Source organism: Ovis canadensis, chromosome 13, assembly GCF_042477335.2.
Source record: "Ovis canadensis isolate MfBH-ARS-UI-01 breed Bighorn chromosome 13, ARS-UI_OviCan_v2, whole genome shotgun sequence".
Classification (NCBI taxonomy): Eukaryota; Metazoa; Chordata; class Mammalia; order Artiodactyla; family Bovidae; genus Ovis; species Ovis canadensis.
In genome coordinates, this window is record NC_091257.1 from 81,322,663 (window position 1) to 81,346,186 (window position 23,524).

The window sequence follows — 23,524 nt, forward strand, 5'->3', positions numbered from 1 at the left end:
CACAAAATGAATCAAAGCCAGAGTCAGCCTTTGATTTTTCATTTTACAGTAGTATGACAGAGTAGAAAGAGCATTAAATTAGCTGCTAGGAAACCTGGTTTTCTAGTGCTGGCTCTATCATTTCACAGGCTTTGTGACTTTTGCTGCCTCAGTACACCTCTGAGTTTTGAGTTCCTTTACATTTACAAAAATGGAGATAATGATTTCCTCCTTAGAGACTGCTGTGAGGATCAAATGAAAGAACACCCTGAAAAACTGTAACAGGAATTATACTATAACACAGTAGTCACTGCTTAGTCTTTATTTTACTAAATGTTGAATATATGATACATACCGTCCATTTTATCTCTGGTCGAGCAAGAGGAATAAATCTTCCATCAAACATATGAGAAAATGGCCCATGACCTTAAAAACAAAAGCTGCGTTAGAATGGGAACACTTTTTGTAAATTGGTGGAAAGGAAATTTTTTTAGTTAAATGTGAATATCAATGGAAATTAATAATTTATAATCACAAAAAGGAACAAGTTGTTCCTTCCCATTTTCTAAAACAAGAGAACAGGAAGCAGAACAATACAAGAATGTAAATTCTCCACTGAAGGGTCTCTGAGTCACCGGAGTTTACATAAACTTAATGAAAGGACACTTTTGTATAAATAAAGGAATGTTAATGACAAAAACTTTTGGCTTCTTTAGATTACATATTGGTATTGTTAGAAAAGCAGTTTTAAGACAATCTACTAGGGTCAGGAAATCATTAGAACTTCATTACTCCGAACCTTTAAAAACATCCCCTTTTATGTAAATTTTATAATGTATGCACTTTATTTTAGACACATATCAGGGTTTATCTTTGTTTTTATTGATGATATGGGCAATCAAAAATGGAGATCACTACTTCATCTTATTCATAAGTGACCTTAACATTCTACAACATCTATCAACATGAAACTTTGCTGAGGCACAAATCTGGAATCATCAGAATTTCTGAAGGAGTTAAACTTGGCCCTCTGCATTCACAGATTCAATCAACCTTGGACAGAAAATATTTGGTGGTGGTGGGGGGGAAGGGGCAGAATTTCAGGAAGTTCCAAAAAGCAAAACTTGAATTTGCCAGGCTTGTTGGCAGTTATTTACATATTATTGGTATTATCAGTTATCTAGAATTGATTTAATCCTAGATTAATTGATTTAATTCTCTATACACAGGAGAGGATGTGTATGGGTTTACAAATTTTATATAAAGGACTTGAGTATTGGGCTTTTGGGTTTTTTTTTTTATTCGGAGGGGTCATGGAACAAATCCCCCCTACACTTCCTTGTTAGATGGGAGAGGGAGCTCACTTACCAGCCCCAGGCCTTTTCTGCATGTTTCACTACATAAATAAAGGCTTGTTATTGCAGACTTTAGACTCCTGGGGATTGGTAAAAGATTCCCAAAAGCTCCTTCTCAAAATACCAAGAATCTTAAATTAATGATCGAAGGCTGATACTGGTCCTACTGAAATCTCCAAGGGAACGTGCTGAAAAGACTGCCCTATGCCTTTAATTATCTCACTGGAGTGAAGTGAAGTGAAGTCGTTCAGCTGTGTCCGATTCTTTGCGACCCCGTGGACTGTAGCCTACCAGGCTCCTCCGTCCATGGGATTCTCCAGGCAAGAATACTGGAGTAGGTTGCCATTTCCTTCTCCAGGGGATCTTCCTGATCCAGGGATCGAACCCGGGTCTCCTGCATTGCAGGCAGACGCTTTAACCTCTGAGCCACCAGGAGAAGGCCTAATTATCTGACTACTGAAACACAAAAACCTCCCTTTCTCTGCACCGAGGGCACATGCAAACTCTTAGGATCCTTCAGCGTGTGTGTGTGTGTGCTCAGTGTCTGACTCTTTGTGACCCCATGGACTGTAGCCAGGCTCCCCTGTCCATGGAATTTTCCAGGCAAGAGAACTGGAGTGAGTTGCCATTTCCTACTCCAGGGGATCTTCCTGACCCAAGGATCGAACCCACGTCTCTTGCGTCTCCTGCATTAACAGGAAGATTCTTTACCACTTCGCTGCCTGGGAAATCCATAGATTACTCCAGTAAGTAGGAATAAATTACAAGGATAGAGGAAAAAACTCTGTGATAAAAGAGAACATTCTTTTTTCTCTTTGTCTCTGGAGAAAGATGATATTCTTTTACTTGGATTTAAGTGGCCCAAGACTGAGGTTGTGAGTATAGGTCACAAGGAGTTCTCTAAATCTGTTAATCTGCTAGAGCAGATTATGTATTCTAGGTGTGAGAAGAATAGATTTCACAAAGTAACTGAAGGGAAATACCAATTTTATTCAGCAAAGATAAAGGAAAAATCAAATATACAACACTCCAACACACAGTAGTAAGAAAAAAAATCACTATTAGAACGTCCTTTCATATAACCTGCAATGAAGGGTGCAATGTGGGAAACTCACTGAAAGACTTAAAAAAAAAAAAGAAAAGAAAGCAATGCTTTGGGTTTATGAACCATTCTAGGAAGAAGCAATGGCAAATTTACATTAATGTTAACTAAAGAATTAGAACACAACTTTTATATTGCTCTTAGTTGTATTTCAAAGAGAGGTGGCAGGTGATTTTACTCTAGAACTCTGGTTCTTTGAACTGCTTACCAAGATCATGACAAAGACCAGCGATCTGAACACAGAGGATATCTCGTTCACTTATCTGTAGCTCCGGTTGTTTTTCACTCAGTTCACGAACTAGACATCCTGCTAGATACCCCACGCTGCGGAGCAGGAAGGAACAAAACAAACACGAAAAATTTATTTTTCTGTTTGAAAGATGAGTGACTGTTAAGATGTGTATTTGTCCATGATAAATCCCTAAGGAGGCTGTGAATCAGACTATGGGTTATGGAGCCTTCTCAGCAGTTTGAGTGTAAAAAGCCCTCTTTTTCTCTTTTTGTTTCAGAGTCTACCTGACTAAGCTTGTAGGCTGTATTACCTTTCTGTAATAGCCTGTATTACATTTCTGGTCCTTGTAGGCTGTTTTATATTTCTGATTTATAGAAATTTGCAAGACAGAGAGAGTTGATTTTAACTCCCCAAAGAACTGGTCTGCTGCCTGAATAATATTAAAAGACTGATTTCCCCAACTACCTTTTCTTTACTTTGATTATTATTAGCTTATGAATATTAGCCCTTATTTTTACATTATATTGTGTAAGTTCAGGTAATCCTATTGAGTTGTTTTGGAATTTTTTATATATTTAATATTTTCTGAGGGGCAGATTTATACATCTTGTCTTATAACACCAGGCAGGAGAAGCATTCCCCAGGGAAACATAATGTCTACACACAATATAGTTAGGAAAAAGAGATATAAACATATTATATTAAACCCACTTAAATACACCTATTTTTATAAACTGTCATCTCAATCCTATCAACTCTTACACCATTAACTTTAGCCTTCATTAGAACACCATCAACAAGCTATGGTCTTACAAGGGGTTCTAGAAACTTTCCTTTTTATCCTCCAGTCATTGTATCTATTTTTATATAAAGGCTCTGGGGTCTCCAGGGAGGGGGATAACTAAGGGACTCAGGTCTTTAAAAAAAAAATACCTTTAACTTGATTAATTGGCTTAACAATTAATTGGCCAACAATTATTGATTAGGTATCTCAATGTAATTTTCTTCCAGCCTTCTAACTATTTACATAAATATTTTAAACATATATTTAAGTATATTTACTATATATACTGCCGCTGTTGCTGCTAAGTCACTTCAGTCGTGTCCGACTCTGTGTGACCCCATAGGCGGTAGCCCACCAGGCTCCGCCGTCCCTGGGATTCTTCAGAAAAGAACACTGGAGTGGGTTGCCACTTCCTTCTCCAATGCATGAAAGTGAAGTCGCTCAATTGTGTCCAACTCTCAACATACATATACTAAACTGAGGTAAAAAGAATGGACTTGTTTGGGGCCCTTTAATATCGGGCACCAACAGAAGGTTCCCATGGCACCTATGTAAAGTTCCAACCTTACATAGTGTTGTATCAAAACCTTTCCTTTAATCTTATTAACATCCATTTAAAATATCTAATTTCTTAATAAAATCTAAAGATTTTTATCCTGTTGGGACAAATCCCTTTAAAATTTTCACCTTCTTGGGAAGAAGTCTCTTCACTCTCCTCTCAGTTTTTTTCTCTATTAATCAATCTAATTAACATTAATTAACCTAATGTTTTTATTAGCATCTGTCAGGGAACCCTAAATGGACACTACAAAATAAGGCTTCCCAAATTTGTTTATTTTTGTCTGTTCTAAACTGATGGCATAGCTGTTTTATATACTATCCATCTTCTAATTTTTTTCATAGGTAACAATAAAACAGCTCTTTATAATAAAAGCTCTCTAAAAAATTTACCAATTTACCAAGTTTCTCCACTTTTAAGGATCCATTGTCTGGTCACTGACAAGTAGTATCTTAACAGTGACTCAAACCAGTAAAATGCAAGAGGCGTCCCCACAAGAGCATGCAAAGGATGCAACCTTCGTAAGATTTAGAAATTTATTTCCCAAAACAGCCTAAGAGAGTTAAGTCCTTTGGTGTATAGGAGGATGTAATGAAGGTTAAGATGAAAAAGACCCTTTATAACAAATTTTCCTGAGAGTTGCCACAGCCAGACAAATAGACTTCCCAGTCTATCTGACTGCTTGCCAAATGTACACCATGTGAGTAACTTTCGGGTAGCAGAAACCAAGGTCTCAGAACACAGAGGGGGTGGGGGGATGCCTAAGGAGATTAGGTAGAACTTTCATATCTTTAAGATTATAGGAAGAGAAATGCAAATACTCCCAGAAAGACTTCTGTTTCTTTAAGTTCAGAATTTTGAAAAGATGTTTTATCAAGTTGGCTTTTTCTAGCTGCACATGAAAAAAATTAATTTTGGAATGTCAAAAGAACCCCATTTTGGCTAATTTTAGGATAAGAGTTAATTCCCAATTAAACAAGTACTTGTAAGTACAAATTCTGTACACACATAATAAAAATTTCCCAGTGTCTGTCATTTAGGGTAACCTATCAGCAGTTTTTAACTGAGCAAAGTAAGGATATTCTGATACATGCTCCATCATGAGTGACTTGGGGAAATTATGCTAAGTGAAATAAGCCAATTACAGAATGACAAATATTCTATGAAACCACTTATATGACTGTAGCCTGCCAGGCTCCTCTGTCCATGATATTCTCCAGGCAAAAAATACTGCAGTAGGTTGCCATTTCATATTTCAGGGAATCTTCCCAACTCAGGGATCTAAACCAAGTTTCTTGCATCTCCTGCATTGGCAACTGGATTCTTTACCACTGTGCCACCTAGGAAGCTTAATGAGGTACATAAAATGGTCAAATTCACCTGAACAGAAAGTAAAATAATGGCTACTGAGGGACTGGGGAGAAGAGAAATGGGAACTTGCTATTCAATGGATACAGAGTTTCAATTTTGCAAGATGAAAATATTTTGGAGATTGGTCGCACAATAATGTGGACATATTTAACATTATTGAACTGTAAACTTAAAAATGGTTAGGAAGGTAAATTTTATATTGTTTATTTTATCCCATTTTTTTAAAAAGCAAACTTCTGGCATTGTAATGTTTACAACATAGATTGAAGATATGGTGCCCAACAAATGTTAAATACACTTTTAGCATTTCCACCTGAAAGTACTTCCTGAATGAATAAATTATCTTTCTTGTCCCCTAAACTCTGAACAGAGACATTACTTTGCTGACTAAGGTCTGCCTAGTCAAGGCTATGGTTTTTCCTGTGGTCATATATGGATGTGAGAGTTGGACTGTGAAGAAGGCTGTGTGCCGAAGAATTGATGCATTTGAACTGTGGTGTTGGAGAAGACTCTTGAGGGTCCCTTGGACTGCAAGGAGATCCAACCAGTCCATTCTGAAAGAGATCAACCCTGGGATTTCTTTGGAAGGAATGATGCTAAAGCTGAAGCTCCAGTACTTTCACCTCATGCGAAGAGTTGACTCATTGGAAAATACTCTGAGGCTGGGAGGGATTGGGGGCAGGAGGAGAAGGGGACGACCCAGGATGAGATGGCTGGATGGCATCACGGACTCAATGGACGTGAGTCTGAGTGAACTCCGGGAGATGGTGATGGACAGGGAGGCCTGGCGCGCTGTGATTCATGGGGTCGCAAAGAGTCGGACACGACTGAGCGACTGAAATGAACTGAACTGAAACTCTGAACTCCACAAGAATAGAAACAGTTGCTACCTTATCAGTTTGGTATGGTCTAACAATTTTTCTAATAATACTTTGGCTACCTGATGTGAACAACTGACTCACTAGAAAAGACCCTGATGCTGGGAAAGATTGGCAGGAGGAGAAGGGGACAACACAGAATGAGATAGTTGGATGGCATCACCGACTTGACAGATGTGAGTTTGAGTAGGCTCCAGGAGTTGGTGATGGACAGGGAAGCCTGGTGTGCTGCAGTCTATGGGGTTGCAAAGAGTCGGGGTGAACTGAATAATTTTTTAATAAGTATTTATTGATGAATAAAGATGTGAGTAGATGCTTGTGTTCTGGCTAATTAAAAATGCTTCTAAACAAATAAACAAAACCAAAGTAACACAGCAGTTTTCCCTTATCATTGGTTTCATTTTTCTCATTTCAGTTACCAGTAGTCACCAACAGTCTGAAAATATTAGATGGAAAGTTCCAGAAATACACAATTCATAAGTTTTAAATCAGTCCATTAAAGCAATCCATTCTCATACTTTTCTGCTCCATCATGACCAGGTCATAAGTGACTCTTTTGTCCAGTGTATCCCACATATTAGCCACTTGGCAGGCAGCACAATTAACATTTCATAGTGCTTATGTTCAAGTAACCCTTATTTTGCCCCAAAGTGCAAGAGTAGTAAATCTAGCAATTCAGATGTCCCAAAGAGAAGCCTATAAGTGCTTCTTGTGAGTGAGTAGTTCAGTTCAGTTGCTCAGTCATGTCCAACTCTTTGTGACCCCATGGACTGCAACACGCCAGGCTTCCCTGTCCATCACCAACTCCCGGAGTTTACTCAAACTCATGTCCATTGTAAGTGAGCAAAAAGGTCAAAATTCTCAAAACTCAATAAAGATGGAAAAAATTGTTACGCTGAGGATGCTAAGATCTATCATAAGAATAGATCTTCTGTGAAATTGTGAAGAAGGAGAAAGAAATTTGTGCTAGTTTCAATGATGCACCTCAAACTGTGAAAGCTACAGCTATGGTGTGTGGTAAGTGCTTAGTTAAGATGAAAAGGGCATTAAATTTATACAACAAGATATTGGGAGAGAAAGAGAGGGAGAAACTACGTTCACATAACTTTAAAAAAAAATTTAATTCATCACATAACTTTTAACTCATTGTATTCTTTTTACCCTAAAGTGAAAGTGAAGTCACTCAGTTATGTCTGACTCTTTGCAACCCCACGATCTATAGCCTACCAGGCTCCTCCATTCACAGAATTTTCCAGGCAAGAGTACTGGAGTGGGTTGCCACTTCCTTCTCCAGGGGATCTTCCTGACCCGGGGATGGAACCCAGGTCTCCCGCATTCCAGGCAGACGCTTTAACCATCTGAGTCACCAGGGAGGCTTCTTACCCTAGACTGTGCTCAAATCGATTGTGTGAAGCTCCTGGAAAAACATAGTAACCGCCTCCCAACTGCTTGATGTATCGCAGGCGCTGAAATTGAGGTGTGTCGATGATTCGGATGAGGAGAGGGTGAAATTCAATGTGGCCATGGATAGGATCATTGATCACCTAGAAAATTATGTTTAAATTAATGTGAGCAACAATACATTACCCCAACTAAAATTTTTGTCCACTCATTCCGATCTACAGTGGGAAGTTAAAGCTATTTGCTTTCAAGTAAGAATACTACTATGGGAAAGGACAAGGTATGAAAATCTTAACTTTATTTAGGAATCACTACCAGACAGATCAAGCGTATTGGACCTGGGACATTTCACTTCTTAATGGATTCTAATAACAGAAGGGTAAAGATTTCAGCCTTTCTGTTACGTATATGATTTCATCAGCCTTTAGTGAGTCTAATGGCTTATATGATCTGAATGAGTGTGTTAAGTGAGTGTGTTTAACTTGAATACAGGACTAACTTACTACTCTGCTCTGTTACCCCAGCTTTCTTTTGATTTCCATTTGCATGAAACACTTTTTCATTCCTTCACTTTCAGTCTGTGTTTCTATAGGTCTGAAGTGAGTCTTCTGGCAGTCTATATGTGGTTCTTGTTCTCGTCCTCATTCATCCACTTCATGTCTTTTGGTTGGAGCATTTAGTCCATTTATATGTAAAATAATCATTGATAGGTATGTACTTATTGCCATTTTGTTCGTTGTTTAGGGATTGTTTTTGTAGCTTTTGATCTTTTCTTCTTTTGTCCTCTTCCCTTGTGATTTGATTATCTTTAATGTTATGTTTGGATTCTTTTCTCTTTTTGTGTGTATCTATTATAGATTTTTAGTTTGTGCTTACTGGAAGGTTTATATATAGCAATATATATATTTATATATACACGTATATATATATACATGTGTTCATACATACATACATACATACACACATATATATATGTTGGTTGTTTGGTCACTCTGTCCTGTCTGACTTTGCCACCCCATGGACTACAGCATGCCAGGCTTCCCTGTCCTTCACCATCTTCTGGAACTTGCTCAAATCATATATACCCACACACACACATGATAATATTTTAAGTTGCTGATCTCTTCATTTCAAATGCATTTTAACAAACTTCTATTTATTCCCCTTTTCCCATTAGTACTGTTTTTTAAAAATTATTTGTTTATTTGATTGCCTTGAGTCTTAGTCGAGGCACACAAGATCTTTACTGCATCACGTGGAATCTTCCATTGCGGTAAAAAGACTCTCGAGTTGTGGTGCCAGGGCTCATGTAGTTACGGCATGCAGACCTAGCTGCTCTGTGGCATGTGGGATCTTTAATTCCCTGACCAGGGATCAAACCCAAGTTTCCTGCTGTATAAGGAAGGTTCTTATCCACTGGACCACCAGGGAAGTCCCCCTTGAGTACTGTTTCTGGTATTATATTTTACATCTTTTTGTTTTGCGTATCCCTTCACTACTTACTACAGATATAGATGATTCTGCTTTTTGTCTTTTAACTGGTTTTATATGTGGCTATTTGAATACCTTCACTGTATATTTGCCGTTACCAATGGGCTTTTTCCTTTCATAAGTGCCTTTAGCATTTCTTGTAAAGCTGGTTTGGTGGTAATGAACTTTTTTTAGCTTTTGTTTATCTGTAAAACTTCATCTATCAAATTTCACTGAGAACTTGCCAGGTAGGTTCTTGGTTTTAACTTCTTCCCTTCATCACTTTAAATATACTCTACCACTCCCTTCTGGCCTGCAGATTTTCTGTTGAAAAGTCAGCTAAGTCTATGGGAGTTTCATTACATAAACTTGCTGCTAGCCTCTAACTGCTTTTAATATTCTCTCTTTAATTTTTGCCATTTTAATTATAATATGTCTTGATGTGTTCCTCTTTGGGTTGGGCCTATTTGGGGCTCTCCTTGTCTCCTGGACTTGGACATCTATTTCCTCTTCTAGGCTGGGGAAGTTTTTAGCTATTATGTCTTCAAATATGTTCTCTGCTCCTTTCTCTTTTCTCCTTCTGGGACCCCTAGAATGTGAATGCCTGATGTTCTCTCAGAGGTCTTTTAAACTGTTCTCATTTTTGTTTTCCTTTCTTTTTCTGTTTGGCTTCCACTCTTGTCTTCCAGCTTGTCAATCTCCTCTGTATGACTTAGTCAACTGTTGATTCCTTCTAGTGTATTTTTTATGTCAGTTACAGTATTCTTCATCTCTGCTTGATTCTTCCCTATTTTTCTATTTGTTAAAATTTTCTAACATTCTGCTCTGTGAATCCATTCTTTTCCCAAGTTTTTGATCATCTTTACTATTATTACCTTGAACTCTTTATCAGGTAGATTATCTATCTCTACTTCACTTAGTTCTTTTGTGGTTCTGTTTCTTAGTGTGGAATATAGTCCTCTGTTGTCTCATTTTGTCTAACTTGCGGGTTTTATTTCTATGCATCTGATAGGATGGTTATGTTTCCTGACTTTGGAGAAGTGGCCTTTTGTGGGCGATGTCCTGTGTGTCCCAGCATCTCACATTCCTCTGGTTGTCAGGGCTATATGCTTCAGGGGTGCCCCCAGTGTGGGTCCTTCTACTGTGGGGGGCTGAGTATCGTGGGTAGTGTGGTAGGTGTGGCCTGCTCCCCAGTTCGGTTGGTTGCCAGGCCCTGCCTTTTGTGGAGACTCCCAGCCACTGGTTGGCAGGGCCAGATCACAAAGTAGCTGGCTGCAGAACCCCAGAGTGTCCTGGGGCTAGTGCTGGCTCACTGGGTGGCAGAGCCAGGCTCTGAGTTGAGAGGCTGTGAGGTGGGGTTCCTGGGTCTGGTGTTGGCCTGCTGGTGAGTGGGGATGAATTACACAGTGGCTGGCTGAGGAGTCCAAAGTGCCCCCAGAGCTTGTGTTGGCTTGCTAATGAGTGAGTCCAGGGCCTGGGGGGTCCCAGGGCTGTTGTCAGCCTGCTGGTGGGCAGGGCCAGGCTCAGGGGGTGTTCCAGGCTAGTGCTAGCTCACTGGTGGGTGGAGCTTGTCCCAAGGTCTCTGGATGCAGGGTCCTTGGCATCGTGAAGCTGATGTTAGCCTGCTGATGGGTGGGCCTGAATCCCAGGACCGCTGGCTGAGGCACCCAAGGTGTCCCAGAGCTGGAGCTAGACTGCTGTAAGGCAGGGCCAGGAGGTAGGGCCCCAGGACTGCTGCTGGGCTGCTAATGTGTTGGCTGGGTCCTGACAGGGTAGGCTGTGGGGCTGCAGTGGTCTTGGGGCCTGTGTCTGCCCTCTGGTGTGTGGGAGGATCGGGGTCCAAGAGATCTTGGGACTGGTGCCCACCCACCAGTGAATAATGCTGGGTCCTGGAGTTAGTGCCTGCTATGTTAAATACTGTACTTCATCTTCACTATTATATAATTTCTGGCTTCAGAGGCCAACTGAACTAAATTTAGCACGGAAAACCAACTCAAGAATAAGAGGTTATAATCCTGGGCTAGGCAATGGTTTCTTAGATATGATAGCAAAAGCATAAGAGACAAAAGCAAAAACAGATACAGGGAACTACATCAAAATTTAAAACTTTTGTGCTCCAAAGAACACTATTAAGAAAGTAAAAAGACAGAGAATTCCTTGGTAATCCAGTGGTTAGGAGTACAAACTTCCATTGCTGGGGCCCAGGTTCAACCCCTGGTTGGAGAACTATGATCCTATAAGCTCCTCAATGTGCTCTAAATAAATAAAAATAAAAAGATAATCCAGAAGATGAGAGAAAATAGTTGCACAGTGTATCAAATATCAGGGACTTATATCCTGAATATATAAAGAACTCATAATTGAAATAAATTGTAGTGATGACTGACAACCTTGTGAAATTTCTAAGAAACAATGACTCATATTTAAAACGAATGAATAAAAGAATGCATATATGTGTATAACTGAGTCACTTTGCTGTATAGCAGAGATTAGCCCAACATTGTAAATCACTACATCTCAATAAAAAATAAAAATGAAAAAATAAACAGTGAATTGTAAGGTATGTGAGTTATATCTCACTAAAGCTGTTTTTATTTAAAAAGAAATAAAGGTAGATGTCAAATTAGAAATCAATTTTTTGTTCAACTGTACTGCTGATGAAGCTAAGGTCAAAAAGGTATCAATTTCATTACTAGACAGTGACTCACTGACTCAAGCACTTAGTAGCTTTAAAAACTATTTTCAGTGACTATAGTTCATACATAAGGTTAAACAATTTTGCTTTTCATGAAAAACAGAAAAATAAATAAAAGGGAATACATGAAACTACTGACTTGAAAATTACTTTGAAAAGATTTTTTGCAGCAAATTGTGAAAAAGTGACCTCAGATTATCTGAGATGATCTCAACTAATGAAAACTCATCTTATCTCCGCCCTGCCTGAAGAGACTACCCAAGCTGCAGCTATTGAGGAGGGACACAAGAGAATGGAGGACAGTAACTGTCTTCCGACCGCAGGACGAAATATTTAGATATCATCTTTGGAAGTGATCCTTCTATTTACTTCTTTATGAAAATGAAGTATTTTAACAATAGGTAACTGTTTCAAAAAGGGCTGGGATTAAATAAATTTACTCTAAGAGTCACTACTTCGTCTCTAAAAGAAAGTTATTGCAGAATTGAAGCAAATTTTCAAACATGATTTTCACTGGAAAATAAGCAGACTAACTTGTAAAAGTAAAATGGTCACAAGATCTAAGATAACTCAGTGAATATAGTATCTCTGATGAAAATACAAATGGTGACTTGGTAAAAGGAGAATGACAACCCTGTCCCCTCTTCCAGATCTGAAACTGTCTCCTTACCCTATAGATGTCAAAGGGTAAGCAATGATGTACATTTCCTATCACTAACCAATCAAGAAATATTTTTCCTTTTTATTTTTTAAAGAAACATTTCTTTAATTATGGTATTAGAACCATACTGAAGAGCTTGTGAAAAATGCACATTCCTAGGTATCTAAAGTAAGTTCCCATAATCAGAATTTCTGAGATGGGAGCTAGGCAGCTGATTGCTTCTTAAAATGATTCTTGGGACACTAAGTCTGAAAAACAGGGCTTTTAAAATGTCTGGAAGGGGACAGGGGATAAAAAATAAACAATTAATTTTTAGACATATACCTACTCTTTGACCCATCATTTGATAAAAATGTTTACCAAAACTGATTAAGTAATTTTAATGTAAAAGTTACTCTAGGGTTTCCCTGGTGGCTCAGTGGTAAAGAATCTGCCTGCCAATGCAGGAGACATCGGTTCTATCTCTGGTCTGGGAAGATTCCACATACTGCAGCTAAGCCTATGCACCACAACTACTGAGCCTGTGCTCTAGAGTCTGGGAGCTGAAACTACTGAGCCCACATGCCACAACCACTAAAGCCCGAGTGCTCCAGAGCCCATGCTCTGCAACAACAGAGGCCACGACAGTGAGAAGCCTGGGTGCCACAGCGAAGAATAGCTGTAACTAGAGAAAGCCCATGTACAGCAACGAAGACCCAGAGAGCAAAAAAGAAAAAAATGTTATTCTATGACGAAGGGTAGGGCTATATGCGTTGATATGAATATTTCTCAAAAATACAACAATAGAGGGCTACTTACTGTGAATGAAATTCCATGGCTTGTCGTGGCCTCTGTTGTTGCAGAGCATGGGCTCTGGAGCACTGAGGCTTTAGTAGTGTGACATGTGGGCTCAGTAGTTTCAGTGACATATACAGTGTTGCTAACAGTCGGATACGACTGAGCAACTTCCCCTTCACTTTTCACTTTCATGCATTGGAGAAGGAAATGGCAACCCACTCCAGTGTTCTTGCCTGGAGAATCCCAGGGACGGGGGAGCCTGGTGGGCTGCTGTCTATGGGGTCGCACAGAGTCAAACCATGACTGAAGCGACTTAGCAGCAGCGGTGTTTAAAAACAACATGTAAAACAGTACTATACACTGTTTGTGGCTATACACATGTAGTAAAAAATCCAAAAAACATTGAAGAAAATGATTAAACACCAAGTTCAGGATGGTGCTTACTCTTGGAGAAAAAAGGATAGAAACAGAATTCAAGAGGGATACAAAGGAGGCCTTCTATTGTTTCTAATATTTTGTTCTAAAAATAAAAGATCTGAAGCAAATTAAGCAAAATGTTAAGATCCAACAAGCTCAGCAGTAGCCTATGTATACTTTCTATGTGCTTAAAATATTTTAGCTTTTCTTGACTTATATACTCTGGTTATTTTAGAAAGTGCAGAAAGTTTAGGAAAGTAATAACCCTACTCTCAGTCCAATTACTGAAAAGAGATTTGTTTCCTTCTTTAAAAAATGAACTCTACATAACTGAGTTATATCACTTTATGTTAAAAAATAATAATAAACTCAGATTTCTCTTACCTTCATTGTATGTTGGATACAATTAAGCAGCTTCATTCTCTTCCCAAAGGAACTAAAATTATAACAGGATAAGCAAATCTGTCATTATTTGCTTAATAATAATCCTGGCGTATATAATCAACTTTAGATTTTTAGAATAAAAGTTAGATTAAAAGAACAATTAATAATCCAAACATACTCCTCCCTAGAAACCCTCTCCTTCCTTTGCTTTTGAGACATGAGACTTCTGCCCTTTATCTCCTTCTTTCTTGGTAAATTCAGATTTCAACACTTCCCATATCTGTATCACTGAATGCTCAATATACACTTCAAACTTACTTTAACTTAACTGAGGCTAACATCTACCCTAATGATCCTAAAATTTGCTTGATTTACTTAAGTGAAATCTCAAGATAGCTAGGTCTCTTTGAAGTAGAGCATAGTGATAATGAAAAAGGTTTCTGGAATCAGGCAGAACTGGCTCACATCTTCACATGGAATCTACATGACCTTGAAAAAGTCACTTAACCTTTTTTGGTACATTGATATTCTCATCTATAGCACAGAGATAATACTATTAATATCTCCCTCACAGGGCTGCAGAGGGATTAAACAGTGTGTTCACCACTGAGGTTACAACAGACTCAGTTCCTTCCCTCAAGAACTACAGGAGAATTTTAATTATGATTACAGGTGTTATAGAAATTACTATTGATGTCCAAGTGAATATCTGTCCCATCAGCAGTGTTTTAAGTACAAGAATCTAGAAGTTTATTAGTGTAACCATGTGGTGAGTATGTACACGTCATCTACCTAAATGGGCAAAGATGTCACATCTAGGAAAACTACATTTGTTTGACAATCTGAGTCTCTGTCATATCAAAATAACTTTCAAAGAGATATAATTGTTGCTTATATTAATTAAGAAGTATCTAGGATACAATCTAAGGAAATGCAGAATAATACAAAACTTCTTGGCAGGGGTGGTGATCAGTCACAAGATCACAAATGGACTTTTAAAATTCACTATAGTGACGAGTTTCAAAGGTCCAAGTTTGACTTATGAGTATAGGTATGCTTAAGCATGAATCAAATATTTATGGTTTTAGCTTCATTTATACCTATCTTCCTCTATCAGTAATTACTCATAATACTAAAATCCTGAGAAAGAATAGGAATTTAACAGCTCAAAATCCTGTAGTTAACTTTCCTGCTCCATTTACACTTATTAATTAGCCTCCATTTACACTTACTAAATGGTCTAGGCATGTCAGCTTGATACCTGGCTGAAGCAGAAGGCAAGGGGTTAGGTTTCATCAATCCGCTAGCTAATCAGACTGAAATGTAAATCGTTTGCTAAAAGTACTTAAACAGACTTGGAGCCAGAAGAACTATAATTGATCTCTATGTTGTACCCTGAAACTCAGGGTAACTACAGACTTTAAGAATGATTTTCCTAGAATGTATAGAAGCATCATTACAGCTGATAAACCATTAAAGCAGCATGCTTGGTGTTTACTATTCCCCATCTCCTCAGCTGTTTGATGTAACAAGCACAGAGAAAGGCCAGGCCAAGAAGTACTTAAAGGCAGAGCTATAACTGACAAAGGTTAAGCATGGTTGCACAGCACAGCATAACCAAGAATCACAGCATAAAACAATACCAAACCTAAACCAACCTCACTGCCTAGTCTTCCCCTCAGCTGATATTCAGTATTCATTACTTAATTAGAACTCAAAAAGAAGCTACTGTATTCATATAGAAATCATGAGGAGGTGACCAAAATGCATGAAGGGGGTTCAAGAGGTACAAACTTGCAGCTATAAAATAAGTCATGGGTGTGTAATGTACATCATGATGACTATAGTCAACTAATGTTGCAGTACATGTTTCAAAGTTGCCAAATGATAAAATACATTTTATGTTCTAAGGCAAGGCAAGAAAATTTAAGTATAACGTGTTCCCTGCTTGTGCTGGGCCCTCTCTAATGTGCAGTGTGTATCTGGATTACATATTAACCACACCTCTTCAAAGGTGAGAATGCTGGCCTGACTGTAAAAAAAAAATGCTGTTTTTCTTTCTGATGTAAACAATGTAACTCGTCAGAAGACAAATTTTTCCTTTCCTAACCCTGTAAAGGTCACAGTGACACATTACTCCTATGTGCAGATCTGGAATATGAATCTCTGGTGAACTTTATGTAAAATTTCAGTGTGTCATTTTGATGTACCATCTGTTATCTCAAAAATGTACATGACCGTCTTTGACTTCTAACAGACAGAACATTCCTCAGAGTTTTCTAAAAGGCTGTCTCCTGGGTTATAACCTTCAGGTTGGCTCAAATAAAATTCTCTATTTCTCCTTTATATCGAATTCTAATTTTTTGTTGACTCATGAGAGTAAATTTTTGTTGTTGTTTTTTTGGTGGTGTTTTTTTTCTTGCGCAGCTTTCAGAATCTTAAGTTCCTCAACCAGGGACTGAACCTGTGCCCTCGACAGTGAGAGTGCAGAGTCCTAACCACTGGATTGCCAGGGAATTCCAAAGAGAGTAAATCTTAAAATTTCTCATCACAGGAAAAAAACATTTCTTTGTAACTTTGTATGGTGACAGAGGGTAACTAGACTAGTACTATGATGATCACTTTTCTTTTTTTTTAATTTTTCAATATATACAAATACTCAATCATTCCACATTATACATTTGAAATGAATATAATATTACATGTCAATTATACCTCAATAAAAATTTAATTAAAAAATTACTGATTAAAGTATATTAAAAAGCCACCCAAAACCTGGACATGTCTTTGTTTTGGCAAAAGTTATGATAAAATAAATACTTTTGTTTTTTGGCTGCTCTGTTTGCTGAGCAAGTTTTCTCTAGTTGTGGTGAGTGAAGGCTACTCATAGTTGTGGTGCGAAGGCTTCTCACTACATTAGCTTCTCTTGTTGCAGCTCCTGACTCTAGGAGCACAGGCTCAATAGTTATGGCGCATGGGTTCAGTTGTTCCAAGGCACATGGCATCTTCCCAGACCAGGGATCCAGTCCGTGTCCCCTGCAGTGGCAGGCAGATTCTCAACCACTGGACCACCATGGAAGTCCCCAGATAAATACTTTAAACAAAGATTTGGGCCAGGATAGACTACAGTAAGACTTCATTTCTGTATTTCATCACTTCTGAAAATGTAATGCTTCTTACAAACAATGTATACATTTAATGTGACAATGTTTGTTATTAATATTTTTTTTTAGAAATCAGTTAATCATGAGGAAATATAGGAGTACTTGTCTAAACTGATTTTCCCATAGAAAGCAGAGCCTACGACAAGAGCCTGCATACAGGTAATTTATTTGGGGATGTGAATCCTGGAAAATGGAGTGGAGGGTTATGAAAGGTAAAACAGGAAACAAGGGGAAAATACTTAATCAGTTGCACTGGTACTACTGTGAACAACTTCAGCTGATCCCAGTGGGATCCTCAAAGGTAGCTCTGAGCAGGAGAACTTTGTCAAAATGTAAATATTCTATATCTGCCCTGTCCAACATGGTAATCACCAGTCATATGTGGTTACTGAGCACCTGAAGTATGACTAGTGGAGGTGATGGAATTCCAGTTGAGCTATTTCAAATCCTAAAAGATGATGCTGTGAAAGTGCTGCACTCAATATGCCAGCAAATTTGGAAAACTCAGCAGTGGCCACAGGACTGGAAAAGATCAGTGTTCATTCCAATTCCTAAGAAAGGCAATGTCAAAGAATGCTCAAACTACCACACAATTGCACTCATCTCACATGCTACCAAAGTAATGCTCAAAATTCTTCAAGCCAGGTGTCAACAATACATGAACCGTGAACTTTCAGCTGTTCAAGCTGGTTTTCAAAAAGGCAGAGGAACCAGAGATCAAATTGCCAACATCCTCTGGATCATCAAAAAAGCAAGAGAGCTCCAGAAAAACATCTATTTCTGCTTTATTGACTACACCAAAGCCTTTGACTGTGTAGATCACAATAAACTGTGGAAAATTCTGAAAGAGATGGGAATACCAGACCACTTGACCTGGGTCAGGAAGCAACAGTTAGAACTGGGCATGGAACAGACTGGTTCCAAATAGGAAAAGGAGTTATGTAAAGGCTGTATATTGTCACCCTGCTTATTTAACTTATATGCAGAGTACATCATGAGAAACGCTGGGCTGGAGAAAGCAGAAGCTGGAATCAAGATTGCCGGGAGAAATATCAATAATCTCAGATATGCAGATGACACCACCCTTATGGCAGAAAGTGAAGAGGAACTAAAAAGCCTCTTGATGAAAGTGAAAGAGGAGAGTGAAAAAGTTGGCTTAAAGCTCAACATTCAGAAAACAAAGATCATGACATCCAGTCCCATCACTTCATGGCAAATAGATGGAGAAACAGTAGAAACAGCGGCAGACTTTATTTTGGGGGGCTCCAAAATCACTGCAGATGGTGACTGCAGCCATGAAATTAAAAGATGCTTACCCCTTGGAAGGAAAGTTATGACCAACCTAGACAGCATATTAAAAAGCAGAGACATTGCTTTGTCAACAAAGGTCCGTCTAGTCAAGGCTATGGTGTTTCCAGTGGTCATGTATGGATATGAGAGTTGGACTATAAAGAAAGCTGAGTGCCTGAGTGCCAAAGAATTGATGCTGAAGGAGGAAACAGACAGAACAGGCTCCATCTTGAAAGCAGGACTCCATCTTGGGCCGGACTGTGGACTTTGAGCTCTATGCCCAGTATCTATGGAAACGACACACCAACTGGAAAACCAGGCCCCCCGGATGGAAGAGCCCCAGGGCTCATACCGAGACTCTCCACTGCCTAAAAGAATACCCTAATTATCTGTTTAACCAAATAGAATCATAAATTCTGTTATGCTTATTGGGGTATGACCACAGGCCTATTGATAATTGTCCACTGTTAACTACCTAGGCTTAGGGAATATGAATCACAGGTTAACTTTGATTTTATCTTTCTCTTCCTTTGTTCCGACTAGTTTCAGGGAATTTGGGGAGGTGGGTTTGGGCACGTACACTTAGGTATATAAGGTTTTCACAAAACTGGTTGGGGTCCTTGGCTAAGAGGAGACTCTGCCTTGGGCCCACCGGTGTAATAAACTGCACTTCACTATCTGCATTGTCCTCCTGAGTGAGTTTGTTTCCCACCACGCGTGGCTACAACAATACTTTTGAACTGTGGTGTTGGAGAAGACTCGAGAGTCCCTTGGACTGCAAGGAGATCCAACCAGTCCATCCTAAAGGAAACCAGTCCTGAATGTTCATTGGAAGGACTGATGTTGAAGCTGAAACTCCAATACTTTGGCCACCTGATGTGAACAGCTGACTCATTTGAAAAGACCCTGATGCTGGGAGGAATTGAGGGCAGGAGAAGAAAGGGACGACAGAGGATAAAATGATTGGATGGCATCACTGACTCAACGGACATGAGTTTTGAGTCAACTCCAGGAGTTGGTGATGGACAGGGAGGCCTGGCGTGCTGCAGTCCATGGGGTCACAAAGAGTCGAACACAACTGAGTGAATGAACTGAAATGAACTTGACTCAGTGTAACTGAGAAATTAAAATTTCCATTTTGATTAATTGTAATTAATTTTAACACATAGCTAGTGGCTATTGTATAGAAAAACACAGTTCTAAGGAGTCCTGCAGAACCCATCTCAGAGTTAAGAGATGGACACAAAAAGACGTGACATATAGTGTCCCTTTTGGAATTTGTACTATTTTGTTATTTCATGTGTCCCAAGTTCTTGGAAGAATGCCTAACACATAATGGTCCTCCACAAATATTTGTTGAATATCAAACAAATATTTGTTGAAATCAACAGCATTTGGATCCACAAACTACATGTTTCCCTTTTAAAGCAAAACCGTACTAGAAAAATCCATTCAGTTCAAATAGTAAGCAACTGCTATACAAAAGAAATAGGTAGTAAGAGGGAATATGGAGGAATGAAGTCTGTTAAAAGTCAGTTAAATGTCCTAAAGTGATCTTTTCCTTCAATCTACTTCCCTTACCAACTACTAAGCAGCAATGCATAAAGTAACTCAAGCCTAATCCTTTGTTTTGATTCTTTGCTTACTGTTCCCACAAACAACACTTAACTAAGTGGAATTCCAGAAAAAAGACAATATTTTACTACTGTTGCCAATTCCAATAGAAATAAAGTCTCTATTTAAGGAATATTTAGATATTGGATCCTCAACCCAGATCTTTAAAGTAGACCTAGATCTAGATCCTAGAATCTCCAGTCATACATACGGACCTCAACCTATACATCTAATTTATGAAGGGCTTACCATGTGCTAATCACTTTATACACATTGTCTCACAGGTATCCATTTCACAGGTGCAGAAACTGGAGCGTTAAATAAATTGTCCCATATCATTCAAATGAAAAACGCCAAACTTCTTTGGACAGTGTCTTTAACACCAAGGAAGCATTTCAGTCTTAAGACACCTTTAGAAAGACCTAGAAATATGTTCATGATAGGACTGCATTTTTCTTGCTAATGTTTTTTTCCTATCAGTTCTACATTTTCTGATGTGAATAATTATTCTGAACTTGAGAGTAAAAAGTTGGTCACTACAAACTTCATGAAGGTTTGTCAGCAAAAATTTTTAAATAGGAATCATTAGTAATACTAAACACAGGATTTGCACAGCAAAAACAAAAACAACTGCTAAATAGCAGGCATGGTATTCTGTTTTAAAACCCTACAAATTTGAGGACAGTTAATGTTAATGATCTTGGGCTTTGTCTTTCAAATGTGAATAAAAAGGTCTTAAGTGTGCTTGGCTACAATGCAAATTTTATCATTCTCACCTTATTCCAAGATCTTCAGGAAAGGGCAGTAATGAACCTGTCATTTTCTTCTCTATGGAAGAAAACAGAGAAAACAATAAATGATTTCAATATTTACAGCATTTGCTTTTCGATTTCTTTCAGTTTGGATCCATCAGAATTTACTCAGATCAAGATTTTTAGAGCATCCAGTATGTTGCAGTGAAAAGGACAAAAGAGGACTGAGTTTTTCTCTCTCCCTTTCCTGAGAACAAAGAATATAAAGGAACAGTGAGCAGGTCTCAACATTCCTGGTTTTTTTCACTTTGCTCCTAACTCTGAACGTCTGAGTTTGCTTTTCTGCCCCTTAACTCTGCGGGAGCTACACTTCTCACCTATTTTCTTTTGACTCGTGTTTACCCTTACAACACCCTTCACCTTGTAGTTACATATCAAAAAGAAGGCCACAGAGCCACTGAACTGCCAGACTCAATCACTGGGTTACTAATGTCAGCTTATGATTGTCTTTGAAACAATACAAGAGGAAGAAATCAAGATCCTATCACCTTTGCTCCTCATCACTGACTCCTGACTACAAGCCCTTGCCTTACATAAGCCCCCAGACTCCTCGTGGAGCAGGGGGCACAGTTCTTCAGGCATGAGCCTACTGTGTTCCCCTCTCTGCCAGCTGAGAATAAAAGCCACCTTTCTATTTCCTCCAAACTCTGTTTCCGTATTTTTCATTCAGCTTCAGTAGGCACAGAAGGCCAAGATTTCAGCTGGCAACAAGTACTGGCAACAAGGTACTTCCCAGGTGACGAAGTGGTAAAGAATCCTCCTGCCAAGAGATGGAGGTTCAATCCCTGGATCAGGAAGATCCCTTGGAGTAGGAAATGGAGACCCACGTTTGTATTTTTGCCTGGAAAATTCCATGGAGCCAGCTCAGGGTCACATAGTGTGGACGCTGAACACTCAGGACTCAGCACCTCCCACATGGGTTTGTTGGCGGGAGGGCAAAGGTGACTCTGGGCCCCCAATTTTACAGCCAACCTTGCCCTTACAAGGCTAGGGTGAGTTAGATCAAAGCATGAACCTTCAGGTGCCAGGTGAGCAGGGCCTGGTCCAGTAGAAAATTTATATATTTTTTCCTATTTATAACTAGTGGTTAGAAGAATAATTCTTGAATATATTTCTCTGGACACTGTACAAATATTTTTATAAATTCTTACAAGTGAAATTCGCTGTAAGCAAAAAGGTATTTCTAAACTGTCCAGGGTTAAACAAATTGATAATTCCATCAACTTTATTAGATTACCCATTTCTATTATCAATTTTTAAATATCTTTTTCTGTGTTTACAAGCTGGTTATCAACTGTTTGTTCTTGTGTTTTGCTCATTTTCCTACTGGGGTGTTTTTTTCCTTGCTCTTAGCTGACTTTATAACTTTGAATATGTTCTCTTTTCTTTTCTTATTGGTTTATTTGTTCCTGTATTGCTGAGGGAAATTCAGTGTATTTTGATGAGAATACTACTGCTGCTACTGCTAAGTCACTTCAGTCGTGTCCGACTCTGTGCGACCCCATAGACGGCAGCCCACCAGGCTCCCCCGTCCCTGGGATTCTCCAGGCAGGAACACTGGAGTGGGTTGCCATTTCCTTCTCCAATGCATGAAAGGGAAAAGTGAAAGTGAAGTCGTTCAGTCGTGTCCGACTCTTAGCGACCCCATGGACTGCAGCCCACCAGGCTCCTCCGCCCATGGGATTTTCCAGGCAAGAGTACTGGAGTGGGGTGCCATTGCCTTCTCTGTTTGATGAGAATACTTGTTAAGATATAGCTGGGATGAAATAAAATTAAATAAATTTTTAAAAAAAGATATAGCTGGGATGAATTCTGGAGTTCAAAGACCTAATCTTAAAATCCAACTCTGTTTTTTTCTAGTTGTGTGACCTTTGAATCTCAAACATACCATGTTAAAAAACATGGATCACAGCTTCTAAATTCCTGTAAATTGTATTCCAAAATGAGGAAAGGGACCCAGCACCTTGTGCTTAGTTTTGTCAAATAAAAATCTGTACACAAGTTACTGTGTATAAAACAGGTTCCTACTGTATAGCACAGGGAACTACATTCTATATGTGTATATATATGGCTTCCCAGGTAGCACTAGTGGTAAAGAACCCACCTACCAATACAGGAGACATAAGAGATGCAGGATCGATCACTGGGCTGGGAAGATTCCCTGGAGGAGGGCACAGCAACCCACTCCAGTATTCTTGCCTGGAGAATCCCATGAACAGAAGAGCTTGGCAGGCTACCATCCATAGGGTTGCAAAAAGTTGGACACGACTGAAGCTATGCACACACGCATGCATATATAAATAAATGTGTGTGTGTAAGTGTATATATATACACACACTTCTCAGGTGGTGGCGCTAGTGGTAAAGATTCCACTTGCCAATGTAGCAGACACAGGAGATGCAGGTTTGATCCCTGGGTGGAGAAGATCCCCTGAAGTAGGAAATGGCAACCCATTCCAGTGTTCTTGCATCCTAAAGACAGAGAAGCCTGGAGGGCTACAGTTTATAGGGTCACAAAGAGACACAAATGATCATAGCATACACAGACACATTTGTATAACTGAATCATTCTGATGTACA

At 39.0% G+C, this 23,524-nt stretch overlaps 1 protein-coding gene across 6 annotated transcripts in view; it reads right to left on the minus strand.

Annotated features, from left to right (window-relative positions):
- SAMHD1 (SAM and HD domain containing deoxynucleoside triphosphate triphosphohydrolase 1) overlaps nt 1–23,524 on the minus strand; it is a 67,210-nt gene that overhangs the window by 41,417 nt on the left and 2,269 nt on the right. For all 6 annotated transcript variants that reach the window (XR_011248259.1, XM_069548523.1, XM_069548521.1 and 3 more), the window contains exons 2-6: nt 20,910–20,961; nt 14,066–14,117; nt 7,644–7,804; nt 2,645–2,760; nt 335–405 (exon numbers count right to left, since the gene is read on the minus strand). Coding sequence is in view for 5 of the 6 variants with exons in the window: in XM_069548523.1 (XP_069404624.1) it covers nt 335–405; nt 2,645–2,760; nt 7,644–7,804; nt 14,066–14,117; nt 20,910–20,961 (452 nt within the window). In the remaining variant the exon portion in view is untranslated. The remainder of the gene's footprint in view (nt 1–334; nt 406–2,644; nt 2,761–7,643; nt 7,805–14,065; nt 14,118–20,909; nt 20,962–23,524) is intronic.